The sequence below is a fragment of the Musa acuminata genome, chromosome BXJ3-9 (assembly GCF_036884655.1).
Source record: "Musa acuminata AAA Group cultivar baxijiao chromosome BXJ3-9, Cavendish_Baxijiao_AAA, whole genome shotgun sequence".
In the NCBI taxonomy this organism is placed as follows: domain Eukaryota; kingdom Viridiplantae; phylum Streptophyta; class Magnoliopsida; order Zingiberales; family Musaceae; genus Musa; species Musa acuminata.
Genome location: NC_088357.1, coordinates 9,805,534 through 9,826,038, shown reverse-complemented (window position 1 = coordinate 9,826,038; position 20,505 = coordinate 9,805,534). Strand labels below are relative to the sequence as shown.

The 20,505-nt window shown below is 39.2% G+C and overlaps 3 protein-coding genes across 3 annotated transcripts; 2 read left to right on the top strand and 1 right to left on the bottom strand.

The window, feature by feature from the left end:
* Positions 1-2,699: 2,699 nt before the first annotated feature.
* LOC103997965 (O-fucosyltransferase 7) lies at positions 2,700-8,502 on the top strand. Its single transcript, XM_009419318.3, has 12 exons — positions 2,700-3,030; positions 3,476-3,574; positions 3,776-3,881; positions 3,974-4,041; positions 5,911-5,999; positions 6,071-6,251; positions 6,335-6,463; positions 6,564-6,697; positions 6,802-7,015; positions 7,562-7,746; positions 7,870-7,965; positions 8,039-8,502. Exons 1-12 carry the CDS (start codon positions 2,869-2,871, stop codon positions 8,196-8,198), a joined length of 1,623 nt encoding a protein of 540 aa, XP_009417593.2. The 5' UTR covers positions 2,700-2,868; the 3' UTR covers positions 8,199-8,502.
* A 334-nt stretch (positions 8,503-8,836) lies between these two features.
* LOC135649849 (histone H3.3) lies at positions 8,837-12,099 on the top strand. Its single transcript, XM_065168734.1, has 5 exons — positions 8,837-8,922; positions 11,069-11,140; positions 11,243-11,319; positions 11,427-11,517; positions 11,609-12,099. Exons 2-5 carry the CDS (start codon positions 11,069-11,071, stop codon positions 11,777-11,779), a joined length of 411 nt encoding a protein of 136 aa, XP_065024806.1. The 5' UTR covers positions 8,837-8,922; the 3' UTR covers positions 11,780-12,099.
* A 501-nt stretch (positions 12,100-12,600) lies between these two features.
* LOC103997960 (5'-adenylylsulfate reductase-like 3) lies at positions 12,601-20,481 on the bottom strand. Its single transcript, XM_065168733.1, has 6 exons — positions 17,239-20,481; positions 16,579-16,979; positions 15,787-16,476; positions 13,882-14,069; positions 13,672-13,796; positions 12,601-13,255 (listed from the first exon to the last, which is right to left on the bottom strand). The coding sequence occupies exons 3-6, from the start codon at positions 16,096-16,098 to the stop codon at positions 12,801-12,803; spliced, it is 1,080 nt and encodes a 359-aa protein (XP_065024805.1). The 5' UTR covers positions 16,099-16,476; positions 16,579-16,979; positions 17,239-20,481; the 3' UTR covers positions 12,601-12,800.
* Between the last annotated feature and the right edge of the window lie 24 nt (positions 20,482-20,505).

The window sequence follows — 20,505 nt, the reverse complement described above, 5'->3', positions numbered from 1 at the left end:
CCACTCGACCATCGCACTTGTAGTGCTCACCGTCGCCCCTGCACTGCTCAACCGCCACCTCTCTTGCATTGCTCGTCATCGTTGCATTGGACTTGCTCGATCGTCATTGCTCCTGCACTACTCGATCGCCACATGTCTTACACTGCTCGTCGTCACTACATCGGACTTGCTCGAACGTCATTGCTCTTGCATTGCTCAACAACCGCACTTGCACCACTCACCGTCATTGCACCAAACCCAGCTCGCTAGTCGCACCTTGCTTGCTCGCTACACCTGCATGCCCATAACCCCGTCATACCTGCCCTGGCCGACGATAGTCTCGTCGTTGTCAAAGAAGCTTACTGCTTGTGCATCTCTACTTTTGCTACGGTACTCCCGCTACTCACCAAGATCGATAAGTTCTTGGACCTCGTTGGGTACAATAGTGGCAAGAATCAAGGATCGAAGTCCAATGGCCCCAAGCAGCATTGTTCATCCATGTAGGCTGCCCTCCTTGTTCTGGTTTGAACATTATGAAAAGTTCAAAAAAAAGAGTGTATTGTTGTGTGGCTGTCATCTCATGATTACTACATATAACAAATTATTAATATAATTGGAATCTATAAACAATTGGATGTCATTCCATGGATAAAGTCAGCTGAGTGAACATGCAAAGAGAAGCAAAAGCAAACAAATGAATAAGTGATGGTGAAACCCAATCATCCCTAAACATGAACCCAGATGACCTCAGCACCTTCTTGCAAGACTCCAAGATCATCGTCCTCATGTGCAACGGAAAGCTCCCCAACCCTCCATTATCGATCAGCTACACTTTTGTTGTCCTCCACTCTGTCCTTTGCAAACTCCATAAGCTTTAGAATCGACCCACCAGCCTTTTTGTCGTAGCGAACACACCCAATTGTGCGGCAGGTGAGTGATGAGTGAGCAGGTGCGATAGGCGAGCTAGGTCTAGTGCAGTGATAACAAGTGGTGCAGGAGCAACGACAGTCGAGCGGGTTCGGTGCAACGATGGTGACCAATACAAGAGAAGCGACGGTCGAGTGGGTATTGTGAGCAAGTGGTGGGCAAGTAGGTTAGAAAGAGGAGAGGAAGAGAAATCAATTAGGGCGAGAAGTGAATATAAATTTAATAATTTAAAAATAATAAAAATATGTTTCTATCTTTTTCATTTGTATTTTTTTTTTTTACATATGACAACACATGCGATTTTTTTCACCTCCGTAAGTGTAGAGACTCAATATTATTTTTAAAAATATAAGGATCAAAATACTAACCATAATTAATTATAGAGGGAAAAAACTGTGGCCAAAGATGTTTATGCACTTGCAAGGTGAGATGTAAATGACACTCAGAAGATAATCAACATCTTTAACTCTTTCTAGCATCCCAAAACTGGCCATGGAAGACTATAAACGAGTATAAGACAGATGAAAGAAGAGACTGACCGAGTCGCTGCCGGCCTGCCATTGCTCTGTCACCGATAGACGATGTAGTGCAAATCGTACTTGTACTGAGGCTCTTCCTGAACTCTGAATTATGCAGTGACAGAGTACAAAAAATCTAAATTGAAAGGAAGAAGATGTTTTGATGATCAGCTCTTCCTGTAATCCAACAAAATGTAAGACAGCAGTAGAACAAACTAAACAAAATGGAAGAGTAGGATGTCTTCGTCAGTATTCTACATGCTTCGGTAAGTTCATAATCATGATCATCCAAGTAATCGGAATAGAATTATAAACCCTAAGATATTTTCCAAACCTTACTGGTATCGATAATAAACGATAAAGAGATTTCATCCTTTCATTATTTACAGGTTAAGCAGACTCAGACGCCTCATAGAGGCTTTCATTTCCCTGCATATGACCTTGTACTTTTTGTTCTCCTCTCTATATAAGTCATCAAGAAAACTATGTTTTGTGGTAAGAAGAATCATCATAAAGAAAACCCCAACACTTCAATATTGCCATACAAATAAAAGGATGAAATCTAACATGTGGAGACATCTTTCTCTTTCTATTCTTGCCATATATCCATGTCGGTGGGCAAAGTCAAAATTGGGATCTTCCACTTCCAAATATGTCTCTTATATTTATTACTCGGTATGGTGGGATCACATCTAACTCGGTCGGATCTTTCATGATAAAAATGTTCACAATAAAAGGGACTACTGTCTGTGTTATCGTGAACAATATAAGATAAAAAATATCATATGCCAAAAGATTATTACGTTAGTGCAGCTGACATTCTTGTTTCCTGATTTGGATTAGAATATGAACAGCTAATCCTACCAAATCTAGAAAATAATCTACCAAAGAATTCTTTACCGCGAGATCTTTTGTACTGCCACGTGGTACGAAATCACCCGTTGTCAAAGACATGTTTCCTCCTCGCGCTCTCCTTCTCTGCCTTGCTTCTTGTGCAGAGCGCACACAGATCTGTGGGACGAACGGGACAGTGACGTCGTTGCGGTGAATCTCCAAGGCCTGGTCGGTGGAAGTGTAGCAAATGGCAGGTGGTTAGTTCTTAGTGGAGTCGTGGGGGTCAAAAGGTTGATGTGCCAGGTGGTGAGTTGTGGGTTCGTCGAATCTGCGTGGGGGCAGCAACAAGTGTCTTCGGACGTGTGAAGCATCTACCGCGTGTGGATGGGAAGAAGAAACGAAGCTCATTTGTGTACGGCGGTCTGCAATTGCCGTCATTTCAAGGCTTTAATTCAAGCCTCTGCTCAGGCGGACGCGCATTCACGCGCCAATCCAAGCCTCTCCTTGCCCACAAAGAAAAAGAAAAAGCGAACCCAGAAGCAGCACAGAAAAAGGAGAAAGAAAGAAGAGAAGCAGACTCCTCAAGACGAAGAGAGAGAGAGAGAGAGAGATGCAGAGGCGCAGGGTGCGGCCGAGAAGGGTGACCGTCATGCGGTTGCTGCTGACCATCGCCGTCGGCACCGTCTTCCTGGTGGCGCTGCTGGCCGTGCAAGTGTCCCGTTCGTCCTCCTACTCCTCCTCGTCCTCCCCGGGTGCTTACAAGCTCCCCAAGGTCGCTGCTTCTCCCTCTTCTTTTCTCTTAATCGTTGATGTTCTCCAAACGAAGGCCGGTTCTTGACGCTTTATAGGGGTTTTCAGTCACAATATCCTGGGATTTGTTCAAGATATCCTTTTCTTAATTTACACCTCTCTCGGTCCATAAAAATCCGTTCTTGGAATGTTTATATCTCTTCGGAATAAAAAACGACTCTTGATGTAGGTTTTTTTCGATTTTTAGCATCAGAAATCTCTTTCGTTATGTTTCTTGATGCATCGACATCAAGAACCCATTTTTTTGTTCTTTTCAGCCAAAGGTTCTGTTTAGAAGATGGTAAGCTCTCATTTTGCAGATCTTTTCTGATTGTTTTCTGGTTCATTTTTCTCTTTTGGCCCGCAAAAAAGGTATTATAGCGTCAGATAGAAATGTTCTACGAGAGTTAACGATTTGTTGTAAGCAGAGGCATGAGATTGGGTATGGAAGCTGGCGTTCCGAGCACAAATGGGTGCAAGAAACGGTTCCTCCTCAACTCTCGAAGGCGTCGGCTGCTCATCATCAGGTGATCCACTAATTTCTCTGTTCGATCTCCATCAGCTCTTGGTTTGATGGATTTCGCCTTCAATTTGATGCCAAAGTTGCAATTTTTCTCAATCTGATCTCTTGACGTTAACGGCTTCATGGGAGGTTTTTAGTCGAATATTTGGAGTGCTGAGCAATCATGCCATCTCTCCCATTCTTTTCACTCCTCTAGAATTGACAGTGGGATAGCACGAGCCAGGAGACGACGGAGGAATTCGAGAAGCTGTGGAAGCCTCCATCAGATCGCGGCTTTGTGCCTTGCACTAAACCCAGCTCATCTTATTCACGTAATAAACTACACCATTTCCTGAGATTGTTTCCATTCTTTCTTCACTTGGCAGATTGCATTTATCTTAAGAAATGCTCTCTTTTACTGCAGCTCCTGGAGAGTCAAGAGGTTACCTGTTAGTGAGCACCAATGGTGGGTTGAACCAGATGAGGGCAGGGGTAATCAATCTTCCTATGTATATCTTGTTCATGCTCCATTCTAAATGGTCAAAGAAAAATTCCAATTCTGATTGGTATTGTCTAAATCTAGTCGCTAGAAAAGAAATTGAGTTAACTGCAGACATATAGCATATCATAAGATTCTGTTGTGTGATTTAACATGTTTCATATTATAATTCATCTGGAGTTGAATGGTCCTCAAAGAGACTAAACATGAAGATAGTGTTTCTAGCTTTGAACATGAAAAATATATGTCAGAACATTACAGTTAAAGTTTCCAATGAAAAAGAATCTTAGTGTGAGACGGGCTATCTTTTTCTTGAGAAGATTGGTTGCCATTGTTGCAATCCTTTTGACTTGACATATTGTTGGATGATTGCATATGACTTAAAAAGGCTTTGCTTGCTTCATTATAGCATTTTCTCCACAAACTAAGAAATCAGAAATAGATGTAGTGGGCAACAATTAAATTAAATTTAAAGTGTCAAATATTATGGAAGTATTCTTAAGATGGTTAAAATTCCACTAGCTGGGACCCTTAATTTGACATGTGGTTGACTAAGTTGTTGTTCGCACGTTGTATTTGGTTGCAAAGCAACTTCCAATCTATTATCATGCTTGTCACTTTCCTTGCTTTCTATTTTTTTTATTGATCGATATAGTTGGGAGTACTTGATTGCATTTTATATTATGGTACTCTGTAATTCCAAAAAATGAACAAGTACCTTTAACACTTTATGATCTAACAAAAAAATGCATGAGGCAGCATGATAACATCTATTTATAATTGTTCAACATGTGCAAAGACCTATTATTTTAATCACCAAATGACAAAAAAAGAGGTAAAGGAGAGAGTAGTCTGAAATTTTTTTTTTAAAAAGCATGTCCTACAGTTGCTATATTGCATAGTGGTTTCATTAAGTCAACCATGTTGATTTCATATGCGAATTAGGCATGCCAAACCAAGATTTAGAGATGGGATACCTGGCAATTTGGTTGAAATCTTGACTTTATTTTTCAAGCAATTTGTTTGGACCCTATCTATACGGCTATACCTAATGGATAATTACTGCTCTTTGTCTGCTTCATGAAAATTGTGATTTCATTCATCCAAAGTAGTTGTGCTAGTTGAACTGACTACTAGAAAATGGCAATCTTCCTACTTGTCTTCTTCAACCTAGTCAATAAGGTCTGCGACTCTGCAACAGTCAAGATGCTTCACTGATTGGGGTTGCTACGTACTAGTCTCTTTGTAATTTTTTTTCATCTGAAACAAAAACTGAACTAGGATTGTTTGTCCAGATGTTTGGCCACTGTTTCTATGATTTTTTTGGACAAATAATTAAATTTAAGTTCAACCAGAAGAAATTGTAGCCTATGACAGGTATCTAACTATCTATTGCCAATGTTTCATGTGGTTCCTACCAGTCACTTCACTAGTTTAAAAACTTGAACCTGCCATCTTCCTGCATAAAAATGTCTTAGAGATATACAATGCACCCAAGTTTTCATGGATGTGCTAGCTCTTGAATATTCGAGATTAAAATAAGTAACTTATTCAAGTAGTCATGGCCTTCTTCATCTTTCAATTTTATTTAATTAAAATTTGTACATAATCACTCTCTTTACATTTAAGGCTATCGGCCCAAATAGTTGTGGGAATTAAAATAAAAAAGTAAAAACGCAACATTGACTACCAGAACATGCTTTCTTCCTTGTCTACTTTCATAGTTCTTTTAGCTTAAAACCCAATGTTTATTTGGAAACGTTACTCGATTTTATGTACAAGTTCATCAGGAGGTTGTGGGTATTTCTTGTCTAACCATTTTTCCATAAACTATTATAAATGTTCTGAGATTTTCATTGCAGATCTCTGACATGGTAGCAGTTGTGCGGATTATCAATGCCACTCTCGTGATTCCAAAACTCGATAAGAGCTCATTTTGGCAAGATTCTAGGTACTTGTAATTCTCTTTTTGTCTTGTTTGAGAATATCTGTGCTTTCTATTGACATATTATTCTATGGCAGCAATTTTTCGGATGTCTTTGACGAAGATCACTTTATACATTCTTTGGCAAATGATGTGAAAATCGTGAAGAAACTACCAAAGGAGCTTGCTGCATCTACCAAAATAGTGAAATATTTTAAGAGCTGGTCTGGTGTAGAATATTACCAGGATGAGATATCTCGATTATGGAATGATAATAAGGTGTAGTCTCTGTACTACTGTAAAACACAAAACTTATTTACTACACTGTATAAAATTTATCATTGATGTCATCCTTCTGACAGGTTATTCGAGCTGCTAAATCAGATTCTCGTCTTGCTAACAACAATTTGTCCTCTGAGATACAGAAGCTCCGTTGCCGAGTTTTCTACGAGTCTCTTCGTTTCGCCCCTAGCATTGAGGCACTAGGAAAAGTAATAGCTTAGCTTCTATGTTTCCTAAATTTGTCGTTGTATTACAATACTTACACTTGGAGCTTATTTTACCCTTTCATATTCTTTGTATAAAGTGCAGTTGTTGGTTGAGAGAATGAGATCATATGGTCCATTTATTGCTCTGCACTTACGTTTCGAGAAGGACATACTTGCTTTTAGTGGTTGTACATATGGTTTCAGTCCTCATGAAGCTAATGAGCTAACCAAAATTAGGTAAGAACTTCTGCAGATTAATGTCTCATTTTTTTCCAAGAAACAACCTCTTCACTGGCATTATGTTCATCTACTCTGCTTTCTCTCTCTCTCTGCTTTTATAGAGAAAACACACCATACTGGAAGGTGAAAGACATTGACCCCATGCAACAGAGATCCAAAGGTCACTGTCCCCTTACGCCAAAAGAGGTTGGAATTTTCCTTTCTGCTCTAGGATATCCATCAAGTACTCCAATATATATTGCAGCTGGTGATATATATGGAGGTGATTCACATATGGCTGATCTCCAATCCCGGTTTCCGATACTAATGAGCAAGGTACTAATACATTTGATAACGCAACATGAAGTCTCTTCATATGTTTTCTTTTCTTTATACAAAGTAAAACTGGTGAAGCCTTTTATTTAAATGTTGGCAGTTCGTACTTGTAGGTATATGTTAGATTTGTTCACAACACATGACATTTGATTTATGACAATGACAATAAAATATAGAAAATGCAGGATATGAAAGCATGATTGTATATGTTTTGGGTAAATGTTATGATGATGTTTGATAATAGACGAGTATCAGACTTACATTTCCCTATATTGTGTTCTTAATGGATCAGCTACTCCTCTCCTTTTGGTGGACTAGCATGATATCTTCATTTTTCTTTCTTTTCATTGTCTTCATGAAAACAAAATCTTAGTTGAAGGTTTTATATGAAGACAAAATTCTTTCTTTTCATTGTCTTCAGGGAAACAAAATCTTTGCAAATGAAACCATGAGATGCCTTAAAAACATTCGTTCTTGATCAAAATTTTTCTTTCTTTCTCCTGGAGTTTTAAGGTTGTAGATGAAAAAATATACATTCCTTTGCAGGAAAAGTTAGCTTCAGCAGAAGAGCTTGATCCTTTTAGACCATATGCATCTCAAATGGCAGCATTGGATTACATTGTCTCAGTGGAAAGCGATGTTTTCGTTTCATCATACCTGGGAAACATGGCAAGGGCGGTCGAGGGTCACCGTCGTTTCTTGGGCCACCGAAAAACCATCACTCCCGATAGGTGAGTTGTCCTTCGAAAATGAACTCTTCAAGACATCCTTCAACACATTCTATTGTACTGTTGATAGGTCGGAAGAACGTTTTTTATATGTCGTTTAATGTATTATTTTTATTTACGATGCAGGAAATCACTTGTTCATTTGATTGATAAGATCGATCGTGGATCGCTCAAAGAAGGAAAAAAGCTATCAAACATGATTCTTGAAGCCCACAAAGGAAGGTATGTGGCCATGAATAGAACCACGTCCACACCTTCTTGCTTCGACACTTATCGTCTTGCATTTGTGCATCAGACAAGGGTCACCTCGCAAGAGAAAAGGTCCCATCTCTGGAACAAGAGGAAAAGAAAGATTTCGGTCCGAAGAAGCATTCTACGAGAATCCTCTGCCGGACTGCTTGTGCCGGTCGGAATCGGACGACACCACCGGTCATCATCATCTTGTTACCACGTGATTTAGATGTTGCTGATGACTTAACCATAGCCGATCGACCGACTGAAGGAGCATTTGGAGAGTTCTGGTTGCCTTACGTACGACCATGAAGCTACAGGTTACAGACATGGCAATCCAAAGTAGAGAATTGAAGGCGGAGTAGTTGCATGAAAGCTGCTGCTGCGTTGGTGTTTCTTTGATGAAGATGGTGACATCTTTATGAGAGGCAATTACAGATAGGCCTTTTTTGTTTGTATTACAGAAACCTCAGATTTATTTTTTCTTTTTTAAGGAAATAATAAAGAGCAAAATACAGCATTAATATATATTTCCATGATTTGATGTGCCAATCATTGTGGGGCCCACTGTCGTGGTGGTTAGCTCGACAGCTACGTGGCGAGAATGATGTTTGCTGTCTCTGGAAGCATAACGAATCCCAAGAACGTGTCTAAGGGCATTCCCCTAAAAACCGCAAACGAGTTAACAACCCGGCCTAGCGATCCGTGGACGAGCGTGGCGGCCAATAGAAATCCTCCGACAACACGTCTCGATCCGCCTCGCTGCCATGTAACAAATCGCAGCCGTTCGTTTCACGGCAAAGAAACACAGCGAGACGGGATCTCGACTGTCCACAAGCCGTGGAGGGCCTACAAATAGCGCTCGACCTACGCTGATGTCAACTTTGGATCTCTTCCGGTTCGAAGCTTCGTAAAGAGGAGGAGCGAACAGGAGGGCGATCGCGAGAGGTACTGTATAATGCTCCTGTTTTCGCTTAATTTCTCTGGTTTGTTTCAAGTTTGTTGATTGCTCGTCTCATTCCTGCGTGACTTACTTCATGTGATCTTAAAGTCATTGTTGTGTTCTTCTAATTTGCCTGGGTTTGGGAGGGATTTAATGCTTTGTTGTTGTCCCTGTGATGTAATGATGTCGCGTTTGGTTCTTTGATCTTATTCTGCCTTGTGGCGTTGGTGATTTGGTTGCATAGACATTGTTGTGGAAAGAAGTTTTGGTGTACTTACCAAAAAAACCTATGGGATTCTGGTTGCCCTTGTTGGACGGTAACTAGACTTGCTTAAACTTACTCGTGGTTATGCAGTTTCCTTGAGGCGATAGGACTGATTGCCTGGAATTTAACGCGAGAGTGTAACACAAGGTGCTACGGGGTTTGAGTTTTTGAGCATGTTCGTGCAAAACTGAGATCTTTGTTCTTCTGCAAATTGGAAATGCCCTGTGATCTTGTGGAATAACTGATTGGTAGGACCCTATAGGTGATTCGATGTGTTCAGTGCATGGCGTCTGTTTTGAGAATTCAGAAAAATACAAAGCTTTATCCCTTGGTTGCCGACGTGGGTTATAGAATAATGATTTTGTGGAAACTAGGGGTGAAAACTGATTGGACAATTGAGAAATCCATATTCCTTAACAATTCGCACCAATAACTTTGTGAATTTAATAATACGCAAATCAAATGTTTCGCAGATAATAATGACTATAACTCATTTTATTAATGATGTTTCTTGGGTGAGAAAACTATAAGGCAAATGTGACAAGCAAAAAATAAAGATAAAACAAAGGATTCATCCTCTATGTAGGACACTTTGATTTTTTTTTTTTTTTTTGAGTTGGTATTGCTGTTTTTTATGGTTGCAAATATTATGATATCTGGGTGTGAGTGGAGTTCAATTGTGTCTCTGTGAGTTGCAGGGATCTCAGTTAGCATAACTTAAATATGAATGTGCCCATCTATGTATTCAAGCTCAACTGGTCTCATAGATGTGTGAAAAGAGTAAGATGATTTTCTCTACTTTGTTGGATCTGTTGATTTGTTGATGGTCCGATTCTCCATGGATCTTCAGCTGTGTGCTTCTCTTTATCTTGAGTTAAACCATGAACATATTTGAAACCTGAAGGGTTTCCAGTTAAACCATGAACAGATTTGTTGATTTGTTTTTTTTTTTGTACAGGGTTTCTGAATGCTAGATTCATTTAGATGTAAAGTATCTCTTTGATTCGAATATTTCCTGTTGTGTCATTTTCGTTTGAGATGCATATTTTTATTTCTTCAATGTCAAATGATCTTTTTTGGATTGAATAACCAGGTGTTGAATTTTTTTAAGTTATTTGTTTGATATCTCAATCAAATGACTTCTATGGCTTCTTGTTGTCCTATTATCAATATTCTATATTTGTAAATTATATATGATAGTTTTGAGTTTTAAGCTAAAAATGAGCTTTTTAGCAACATTTCTCTGGATAACTTGTGTTAGAAACAAAAGTGCTGGTGAATTTTCTTGTTTCTCTTTATCTTGGTGATACGATACTGTCATTACAGAATTCTGATTTGTTCTAAGCTTTTGTAAGTGCATTTTTGGTTTGGATAAAAATAATTGTTATACACTGATCCGTCGTTTGCTTTGTGGATGCATCAAATTAGACTAGTGGACTATGCAGTTTGTTAGGAACTTAAGCAGACTTGCTTTTAAGAAACCTGGTGATGTTCTTTGGTGGTTAATTAGTTTATCTGCTTTGACACATGCCTTCTTTCTTGTCTCTTTCCTGTGTTTCATATATCATGGTTATAACTATATCTCCAATTGACCTGAGTATGTATGCCTCTGATATATGACATTGACAACAAGAGAGATTTTCTGTCACAATTATGGAAAATTTCACATGAGTTTCTATTTAGTTATGTTCATATCCCTTTTATGGGTGGACTTCTTAAATCTTTTTTCATTGCTATTGTTTGCCCTTTGTGATCATTACTTAGTTGTATGGTAAACTTCTTGAGATTGATTTTTTTTTTTTCTGATGTAATTGATTGATTTGTCTTGACATCACATAATTCATCATATATAGAGTATGTCTAATTGCTTTTTTCCTATGTTCCAGATGGCTCGTACCAAGCAAACTGCTCGCAAGTCAACTGGAGGGAAGGCTCCTAGGAAACAGCTTGCCACTAAGGTTCAGTCATTCTTAATTAGCACATTGTCTTGCATCATGTACGTCTCTTATCCTCTTTGCTTGTCGATTTGTATGGTTAGCTGTTTTCTGGTGTTTGTGTAGGCTGCTCGCAAATCAGCCCCTACCACTGGTGGAGTGAAGAAGCCTCACCGCTACCGTCCTGGGACTGTTGCTCTTCGGTATGCTATGCGATACTGGTGGTGCCATATTAGTGGGTTCTCTAGTGTAGTTTTCACACTTAAGCTTTGCTGCTGCTTATTGTGCATTTTGGTGTTGAAAATTATAGTGAAATTCGTAAGTATCAGAAAAGCACAGAGCTTCTGATAAGGAAGTTGCCATTCCAGAGGCTTGTCAGGGAAATTGCCCAGGATTTCAAGGTCGGTAGTAATGTGACACTATGAATGGTCGTGACCTCTAAAGACTGATCTGAGCTATTACAATCTTTTTTTATATATCTGTGTTGTGCAGACTGATCTGCGCTTCCAGAGCCATGCAGTGCTTGCTTTACAAGAGGCTGCCGAAGCCTATTTGGTGGGTTTGTTTGAGGATACCAATTTGTGCGCCATCCATGCCAAGCGCGTGACCATCATGCCTAAGGACATCCAGTTGGCTCGGAGGATCCGAGGTGAAAGGGCTTGAGAGGGCTGTCTGCTATGAATAACTTTTGTTATGAGTAACAGATGTGGGACTCCTAATGCCTATTTAGTTATTGGATACTGTGTGTGTATGGGTAACATGGTATTCCGACTATAATGTTGCGTGGTTTGGTCATGTGATAGATGGCCTATATGTTATGCGTCAGTCTGTTAATCTTTAGTTTAGCCGGGTGGTGATGTATGGAATTCTAATTTCAGATGATTTAGGAATGTGTTTTGTGGTAATATTGTCAGATGTTAGCTTTGTTACAGACATACACATTATATCATATTTCTCTCAGCCTTTCGTGTGGTTGCTGTTCATTTATTTTTAATTTCCATCCTCTGATTTCGTGTTAATATTTTTATTTTCCAGAGGTTGTAGATTTACGTGGTTTATTTCATCATGTGTTCTTGTGTTGAATTTATTATCTCTAATCATTCTTCTCCATTTCATGTGTTCTTTTGTTGGCATCCTCGTAATGGCTATATGAATATGAATAAATATGTGATATGGCAATTAGCAGCTTCTATCCATGACTCTCATTGCAAGATGGAATTCGTTACTGTTTCCTATTTCTTGATCATAATCCCACTTTTTGTGATCAAAGTGGTTTGACTACAGAACCCAAGCAAATTTCGTGGAATGAGAGTCATCAACAATGATTACCGAGCAAATTTGAGCATCGAGCATGTGGAAGAATTGTTTGTTGCAACCAGTAACATCATCAACCAACAGGGATTACTGAGCAAATTTGAGCATCTTGGAGTAAAAGAGAACGTGGAAGAACTGTTGGTTGAAATAACATCATCAACATGGAAGAATGACCAAAAAATAGCATCATCAACAAGGAAGAATTGTTTGTTGCAACCAATAACATCATCCACAGGGATTACTGAGCAAATTCGAGCATCTTGGAGTAAAAGAGAATGTGGAAGAATTGTTGCAACCAATAACCAAAACACAAAACGGATTTTGACTACGTAATCAACTATACAAACAATTAAAGCCAACCAGCCGCATCTTAGCCTAATTTTTCTCGACCCGTAGAGTATGCTCTCCCAGAACTAGGTTCGCCAAGAGTGACCGACGCTAATGACTGGGAAGCCCAGGCTCTGGCACTCATTGCACCTTCCTGCAGATGATGCCGCTCGCATGGATGCAACCTACTGCCTTCCTGCTTTGCCTGTTCAGTGTATGCCTGGAAATAGTTCCAGAGATTCCTCACGCTCGCATATCGCATCTGCCTCCTCCAAGCTCGCTGAAAACATGCATTAAGTCTCGGAAAAAGGAAGTAAAGCAGCCTCATCAGCAGGAAACCACTCGCAAGTGCCAAATAACCATCCTGCTGCAGCAGTTTCTCTGGTGATCTTGCCCATGAGAATGGGCAGTTTTCCTGCATGTCTTCTTTGAGCTCAGTATCATCTGGCGGATCCATAACATTATCCAGGAAGACCAGTTTCGGTGATGGACCGACACCTGACACGATGAACAGATTATGATAAATATAACATGTTCCAAGGCAAAGAAAGCCTCATGTTAAACTTCTTTAATTTTCAATCTTCATTGCAGATTGACCAGAACGGTAGAGTCCTATGCACAAAACAAGAGAGTCCAGGCTGGTTATGCTCAATGAATAAATGCTATGTAACTTGAGCTTACTATTTATTGATTGTGAACAACTCTATTGAAGGTATTTTTGTTACTCGGCAAAAGTGCTTAATATCATAAGTTTATTTTTGAAAATGACTATAGTTTTTGAACCATCAAGTGAATAGTTCTAAGGAAGTCGGGAACATAACTAAGCCGTGAGAAGTCTTGTAGGACAGTTTTGCAATCCAGAGATAAAGGGCACTTAGAAAAGGGCATCTAATCAAAAGAAAAATGCAAAATACCTGTTACATGATTGTAAAAAGCAACTAGAGAATTTCTGGTTCGTGAACCGTGATATTGCACCCTCATAGTTGAATTTAGAAGAAGAAGGGTTGGAAAACCATGCACTCCATATCTTGAGAGTATGCTGCAATTCACAAGTTCCAGATGTCAATATCAGTACATGCATATATTTGAGGAATCTTGTCATTTGAACAAACATTGTTCTGTACCTTGGCCTGATAACAGATTCTTCAAATGCAAAATGACGGATGGTTGGAAATAATTTAGACAAGATCTGGAAATTTGGGTGACAAATTTTAGAGAAAGGACACCAGGATGCATAAAAGAGCAGGGCCACATAGTCCTCCCTGTTCTTTTGCACCATACTCGATGCCTTCTGCAAAGTAGCTTCATCTCCCTACACACAAGGTAAAGCAAAAAAAAATGTCTCAGAAAAATTAAGAAAAGCAAATTGATATGATTTAGAGGTTCTTCTGTCAGTCAACAAGAATATAATCTAGATGTGACAAGGTCTCAAAACAAGAAAGGCCCCTTGAACTAACCCTGATTGATCAAGACTAATGGACCAATTGAAACACTACCATAGAAGAGCAAGAAGCAGATACAAGTGCACAAAATCACATGAACAAAGAGAGCAGAAAACAGAAAGGCCATAGAAGAACCACTAATCCACAAAGCATAGGTCAACAGCAGCATCAAGCAACAATCAAGAGCAAATAACAATGCCATACGGTAAACATTAACTCTAAATTGATGAGCAGATTATACTGCAAAGGCACAAATTTCAGAAACATCCAAGTGCCGTCTCTATTCAGGGTTATATCATACTTGGTGTCCTCTCATTCTGGACTCTATATCTTCTAGGCATCTAATATAAGTTTTGGCTCATCAGTTTTCATGCTATCTTCCTACGAATAGTTTCAGAAATGAGAAAACAAATGAAGTTATGAGCATACTCTCTTACAATTTATATATCATGAAACGGGAACTCTTCTGGCATTGATTAAGATATTCCTTTTCCAGCTGTTATTCTGCTTATTCTAGATGGTCTTATGCTATTAGAGGCTTGAATAAACAAAGTTACCATAAAGGACAGAGAACTACGGTTCGAGGGACATGCATATCCATGCAAGGAACTACATGGATGCCAAATGGATAAAAATGCCATATTGAATTAAGATGTCAATGCACCGTTTTGTCCTATCTCACATCGTCCAGAGCTCGGTAGTTTGTCACAAGCATGAAAAAATATTCTTTACAGAACCCGTTGTGAGGTTGTTATGGTCATATGCCCATCAATTTGGCCTATGCTGCGTCTTTTAGTTCAAGAACAATGGTTTCCCTCCAAGGATTCTGGTGCAGGATATACAATTAAAGCAGCATGGCTTCCAATAAAATTAATATCTATCACTGCACCTTGTAACAGTCCTATTCTAATGTTCTATGTGTGCTATGTCAAACCTCAAGGACAATCTCCTCATCTATCTTTAACAAAAATGAAAATTTTCAACCGCCCATTTATACCATTAGTATATGTTCCCTTAATTTAGATTAATCAAGTCAAGACAGATAGAACAAATCTATTTTGGTCAAACCAACTACCCAATTGTCTATAATTTCGTTGTTCTAAAGAAAAAGAACAAAAATGAGGATTATGAACCAGATTCCAGGAAGATTTTGCTTGTTTTGTCTTTTAATAGCTGCCACCAGTGAGTCAGTATCATCTCCTATCCTTGGTGTCAGGCAATTGTTAACCTGAACATGTTTGATTTGGTCTCGATGTGGTGAACATAAGTCAATTTCAGTCGACAACCATGCATGGTTTTGATCTCATTACATCTAATATTACAAGTGCTATGGAGGAACAAGCCAACCCAAATCGTCTGATACCTCAAAAGCAACTATTTTGCGATTTCTACTGTTTGCTACCAATACGGAAAGGTTCCCCACAAGCAAGATCAATTGAGTTCAGGACCGCTATAATCATAATAACACGAAAAAAATCTTCCAAAAGGAGCGTCTTTTATCAAGAAACTACAACTTAAAAGAGGGGAAATGTGCAATATATAGAAAAGGAACAGAACCAGAGATCCCAAGAAGTGGTAGGGGAGCACCTCAACGACGCCGATCTGATAAGCACCGAGAGGCAGCGTAGAATCCGAATCCCAGCAAGAGTCCGGCCGACCCAGGATCGTGTCTACGACGGAGGGCCTGGGGCAGGCCGGCGAGCCCGCCGCCACGGCAACAAAGGCGACCAGGAAAACCAGCGCGGCGCGCCGAGGCTTTCCCTCCATGATTCGGTTCGGCGAACTGGAGAGGCGGCGGGAGAAACTAGCACGGGGCGGACTTCTCGTCCACGGGTATGGCCTGCCCCCCCTCTTTTCTCCCCTTTCTCTCTTCACCCTTCTCTCGCTCCTCCTCTCCATGCTTCCAACGCGGATAAGCGGACGCGGGTTCGAGTGGGACGAGACCGCAACCGTCCGATGCTTCGGATCGGACGGCGTACGACCATAGAAGACGCGGCGAGCGGGGCCCACAGCGGATAAGGTACCGTTCGGGGTTCGCTCCGGGCGCCGCCGGCGTTTCCAGTTCGCTGCCCGGCGCGACACATCAGGAGATTCCAACACCTTCACCGGTTGATGATCTCACAAACGCCACGAGGGTTTGAGAGCAGACCATTGTGGCGGCCAATCGCAGGAGTCCAAAAGAGCTACATTTTGTTGTGTCTGCCTCAGCTCACTTCACAGGACATTGGATGACTCGGTTTGCAAGATACATACCGAGCACTGCCAAGAACAAAATGGCTGTTCATCAGGAAAGAGGGAAAATATAACCATCAGTACACTGTAGATGACAAAATATTATGAATAATAAGAAATCACTGTTTGCAGAAGAAGATTACAAACCACATGTACAAGAAGAAAGATCTATTTTTGCTAAAAGAATCTTCTTAACAAAGAAGAGAATTTGCCCACAGTATGATAACCTTGTCCCATATGCTTCATGGCAATGTCACAGCTTTCTTATCTCTGAAGAATTTTGATATGGCAATCAATCACATACCCCATGGGGATGAAGCATTACTGATTCAAACTTTTCTAATTCTTCTCCAGTAAGTATTGGTTGCATAACCATTATGTATATAATGTCTGATTCTAAGCTGCACTCTGGAAATTGTTTTGAGTTATTGTTCTTCCTTGAAGAAAGACTTGTGACAAAGTAAGAGGTGCTGATTTGTGGTGGTACTTTCAAGCTCAGATTTGGGAGATCCAAAGATAGGGGCAGTATCGCGGAGTGTCACCAAACCCTGCATGTGGACCAGCAAGTATCATTAAGACATTGACATATCTAAGTAGCTGAAACTGTTATGAACAAGATGCATAAATCATAATCTTACAGTTCCATACATTTGTTGCTAGTTGCAGAATTATGAGAATCAAAGTATCTTAATATGTCTAGATGACTCAAATGGAGATATTTAAAAATCTCTACATGAGTATGATCGAAATTGACAAAGTAAACATATTGTTTCGGTATGTATATCTAGCAGGGAGGTATTTGACAACCTCAGAGAGAACAATGCAGTATGATATAGAAAAGGAAAATTGTCTCAGACAGGCAAATCAGATATGTATGTAATGCCATAAGCTCACAAATCCTCCATTGTTTAGGTCAAAAATTTTGGTGAGATTGAGACTGTTTCTGCAGCAAGAGATGCTCTTAGATGCACATGAAAACAGAAGTGCCATGCTCATCAATATGAAGTCTTGAAACACCAACATGAACATGCCCCAGGTAATCTTTGTTGCATCTTTATGCTCCTTTTTCATTAATCTCTCTTTTTCAGAACATGACCAACTGGCTTTCTCATCTTCAAGTAAAAGTTCCTACACATATTCTACAGCATATACAAAAGCATGTCTGAATTAAGTCAAGAATTTGAGACACTATAAATCTAGATATGTATACGTTCGTTTTTTTTTATTTCTTCTGAATGAACTCAAAGACATGAACTGAGTCTCCAGTGGTTAATATTAGATTAAGTTTCCCATGTTCTGTGGCTGTTTAATGCTGTAAGCACATCAGAGACTGAACTTTAATTGACATAAACTTCAACTGTTCAGATATAATCTACTGTCAATCTCCGTAACATTCCATATCAATCGTGATAAACAGTAATCACATGTAGGCTTCCGAATCTATATTTGCTCATCTTTATATCATGCATATTATTCTACTAAACATAATCGGCAGCTGATCTACAGTCCAGCACAATATCTATACACTTTTGTATCATATCTTCATCTGTCATGAAGAGAAACCATTATAATTTGTCTGAATTGAAGTCCCTGTTTAATCTCATCAATTTGCTACAAGTTCAGGTGCAGTACTGCCATCTTCTTCCATTTTCATTGATCCACCATGAAGTCCTTGTTCCCTCTTCATTTCTTGGTCAATTTCCATTCCCATACCCCATTACTTACAAGCATATAGCAATTTGTATATTGGTCAGCAAATCCAGTCCAGCATTGAGTTCAGCCACAGACACTCCAAGATTTGAGTTCCAACTGCTATGCATAAGAAAGCCACTGATAGAAGGATGAGAGGGATTTCACTTTGATGGCATCAACTGGCAAAGAAGCTCCTCGTCTTCTCGATGAAATCTTCAGCAAATGTGGCAGGGCCACTGTTGAGAAGATTAGGCCTAATGATCCACAAAAGGATGGTTCCAATCAGCAATACCCCATGCAAACTCTGTTCATTGATCTCTTGTCAACACTGTGAGGTTTCCAAAGAAGATGCAAAATAACTCAAGCCACTTTTTGGATGTTTAGCCACTACATTCATCCATTATCTTCTTGCCAAAGGCTTAAGCTCATTGAAGTTATTGGATTTCCTTTGATTAACCTCCCAAAGGTTTAAGTGCACCAAAGTTATTGGATTTCCATTGATATGGTTGAATAGCATAACAAGAGATCCCACTGCATATATCCAAGGAAAAAAACTAAGAGAATCCTGGACCTTGGTTTCATATGATCAGATGCATTGAGGATCAAACCAGATGATTTCAGTGTGCAGCTAACTCCATCTCATATTAGGGGAAGAGTTCATCAAGATCTTTTTGTTCAAAGCTCAGATGTATGTCTTTCATTCCATAAAATCCAATCTATGGTGGTGTCAATATACACATTTGTTAAGAAGCACTGATCTACGACAAGGAGCACCAATTATAACATAGAATTATATACAATGCATGATTTCATCTATAAAAGGTTTGGTTTTTGTTGATATTGGACATCTAGTAGTTTGCTAGATGTTGAATGAATTGTTATTGTATATTGCAGTGAAAATGAATATAAGAAATTGTGAAAATACAAAATAGTAGCAAAAAGTAATATGTAGCATTCCCAGGAAAGCATATAAGAATCCAAGAATTTTCATAAAATCAAATTACAGTTGCTTTGAGTATTACTGAGCTGCACAAAAATCAAAAGAGAGATGCTTTGGTTGATCTTATAGACACATTGCCACTGGAACGAAGAAGACAAAACATGCTTTCCTTATAACCAAGAGCTTTTCCTATGGATTCCCATGATAGGCACAGAAAATTAAGAGAATGCAACCTTTTTCTTTTAACATTCTATATATTTTCTATGGCCTCTTTCCCTCTTCTATGAAGACCGGACCATTTCTGTACTTAAAAGAGAAAGCTGAACACCTCCCCTGTTCTCTATTTATTCATACTGATAAATGAACCAGACAGGCTGGACCAAATGAAAAACTAAGTGGACTTCTGATCTGTCCAATTTACCAGTTGCTTCAAAAATGATAAAACAATCAGAATAAACCGGGTTCAATCTATCAGTTTCCTGTGCATCAAAAGAACCAATCGGTCCAGTCAGAGCAGACTGGTTTTGAAGTGATTGTAAAACAATGAAAAAATTTTTAGTCCTCTTTATATTAGTCATCATGTAATCCTATCTTTAGATTGTTAACAATATGAAAAAAAAAAAAAATGAAAGAGATCCTGCGATCTTGGAATCAAAATCATAAATTATCTTATGCCTCGATAAAATTATAACTCAAGATGTTTAAAATGATCCCATATTTTTTGGTATATTTTATATTCTTATATAGTTGTATTTTCTTAAAAAAATATTTTTGAACATGTGGTCTCAATTGATTGATTTATCATCCGAACGGTAATACTGTGACATGAGATTTAGCAAGATCGCAGTAGAGTGAAATGAGAAAGAGAAGCCAATTGACAAATCTAATGCATACAGGATGAGTTTGTTGGATCAAAGCCACGAAGACAGTTTCAACTGATACTAGCATGCAGAACTAGATGGCTTGCATCACAAGTTCACCGGAAGTATCTAAGATGGCCAAACTCTGATCAGATTTTTGTTTTTTCTCTCCCCAATTGCTGGAGAACCTTATGCAGAAAATAATACGTCACTCTAGAGCAATGATGGAGCTATTTTTGAAGAAGAAACAACACTCAGTGTGGAAAATTATCTTAATGCCAAGTCACAAACTGCTAATGACCTAATTCGGTTGGTCAACCTTCAGAGATTTCCTCTCATAAATCCTATGTTCTCTAAAGTCTAAACAACTAAAATAGCAAACGTGTTCTGATCAAGACCTCTGTGGATCAGTGCCTGCCAAATGTCTTACTACATAAGTTGAGTTTTAGTTCGTGATGATCCTCCCATGCATACAAACTAAGAGCTGAGAATTGAATATCCCAAAAAGGTCTAGTAATGACTAAGTTGTCCAATATATCTGTTTGATGGATGAAAAGTCTTCTGTCACAGCTATTTATTCTC

Excerpts from the sequence above, each read along its gene's own strand:
- LOC103997965 (XM_009419318.3), top strand. The coding sequence starts at position 2,869 with ATGCAGAGGCGCAGGGTGCGGCCGAGAAGGGTGACCGTCATGCGGTTG. Across the intron at positions 3,031-3,475 it reads GTGCTTACAAGCTCCCCAAG|AGGCATGAGATTGGGTATGG; the intron begins GTCGCTGCTTCT and ends TGTTGTAAGCAG. Across the intron at positions 3,575-3,775 it reads CGTCGGCTGCTCATCATCAG|TGGGATAGCACGAGCCAGGA; the intron begins GTGATCCACTAA and ends TAGAATTGACAG.
- LOC135649849 (XM_065168734.1), top strand. The coding sequence starts at position 11,069 with ATGGCTCGTACCAAGCAAACTGCTCGCAAGTCAACTGGAGGGAAGGCT. Across the intron at positions 11,141-11,242 it reads GGAAACAGCTTGCCACTAAG|GCTGCTCGCAAATCAGCCCC; the intron begins GTTCAGTCATTC and ends GTGTTTGTGTAG. Across the intron at positions 11,320-11,426 it reads CCTGGGACTGTTGCTCTTCG|TGAAATTCGTAAGTATCAGA; the intron begins GTATGCTATGCG and ends TGAAAATTATAG.
- LOC103997960 (XM_065168733.1), bottom strand. The coding sequence starts at position 16,098 with ATGGAGAGGAGGAGCGAGAGAAGGGTGAAGAGAGAAAGGGGAGAAAAG. Across the intron at positions 13,797-13,881 it reads GAATCTGTTATCAGGCCAAG|CATACTCTCAAGATATGGAG; the intron begins GTACAGAACAAT and ends TGTGAATTGCAG. Across the intron at positions 13,256-13,671 it reads TTTTTACAATCATGTAACAG|GTGTCGGTCCATCACCGAAA; the intron begins GTATTTTGCATT and ends TCATCGTGTCAG.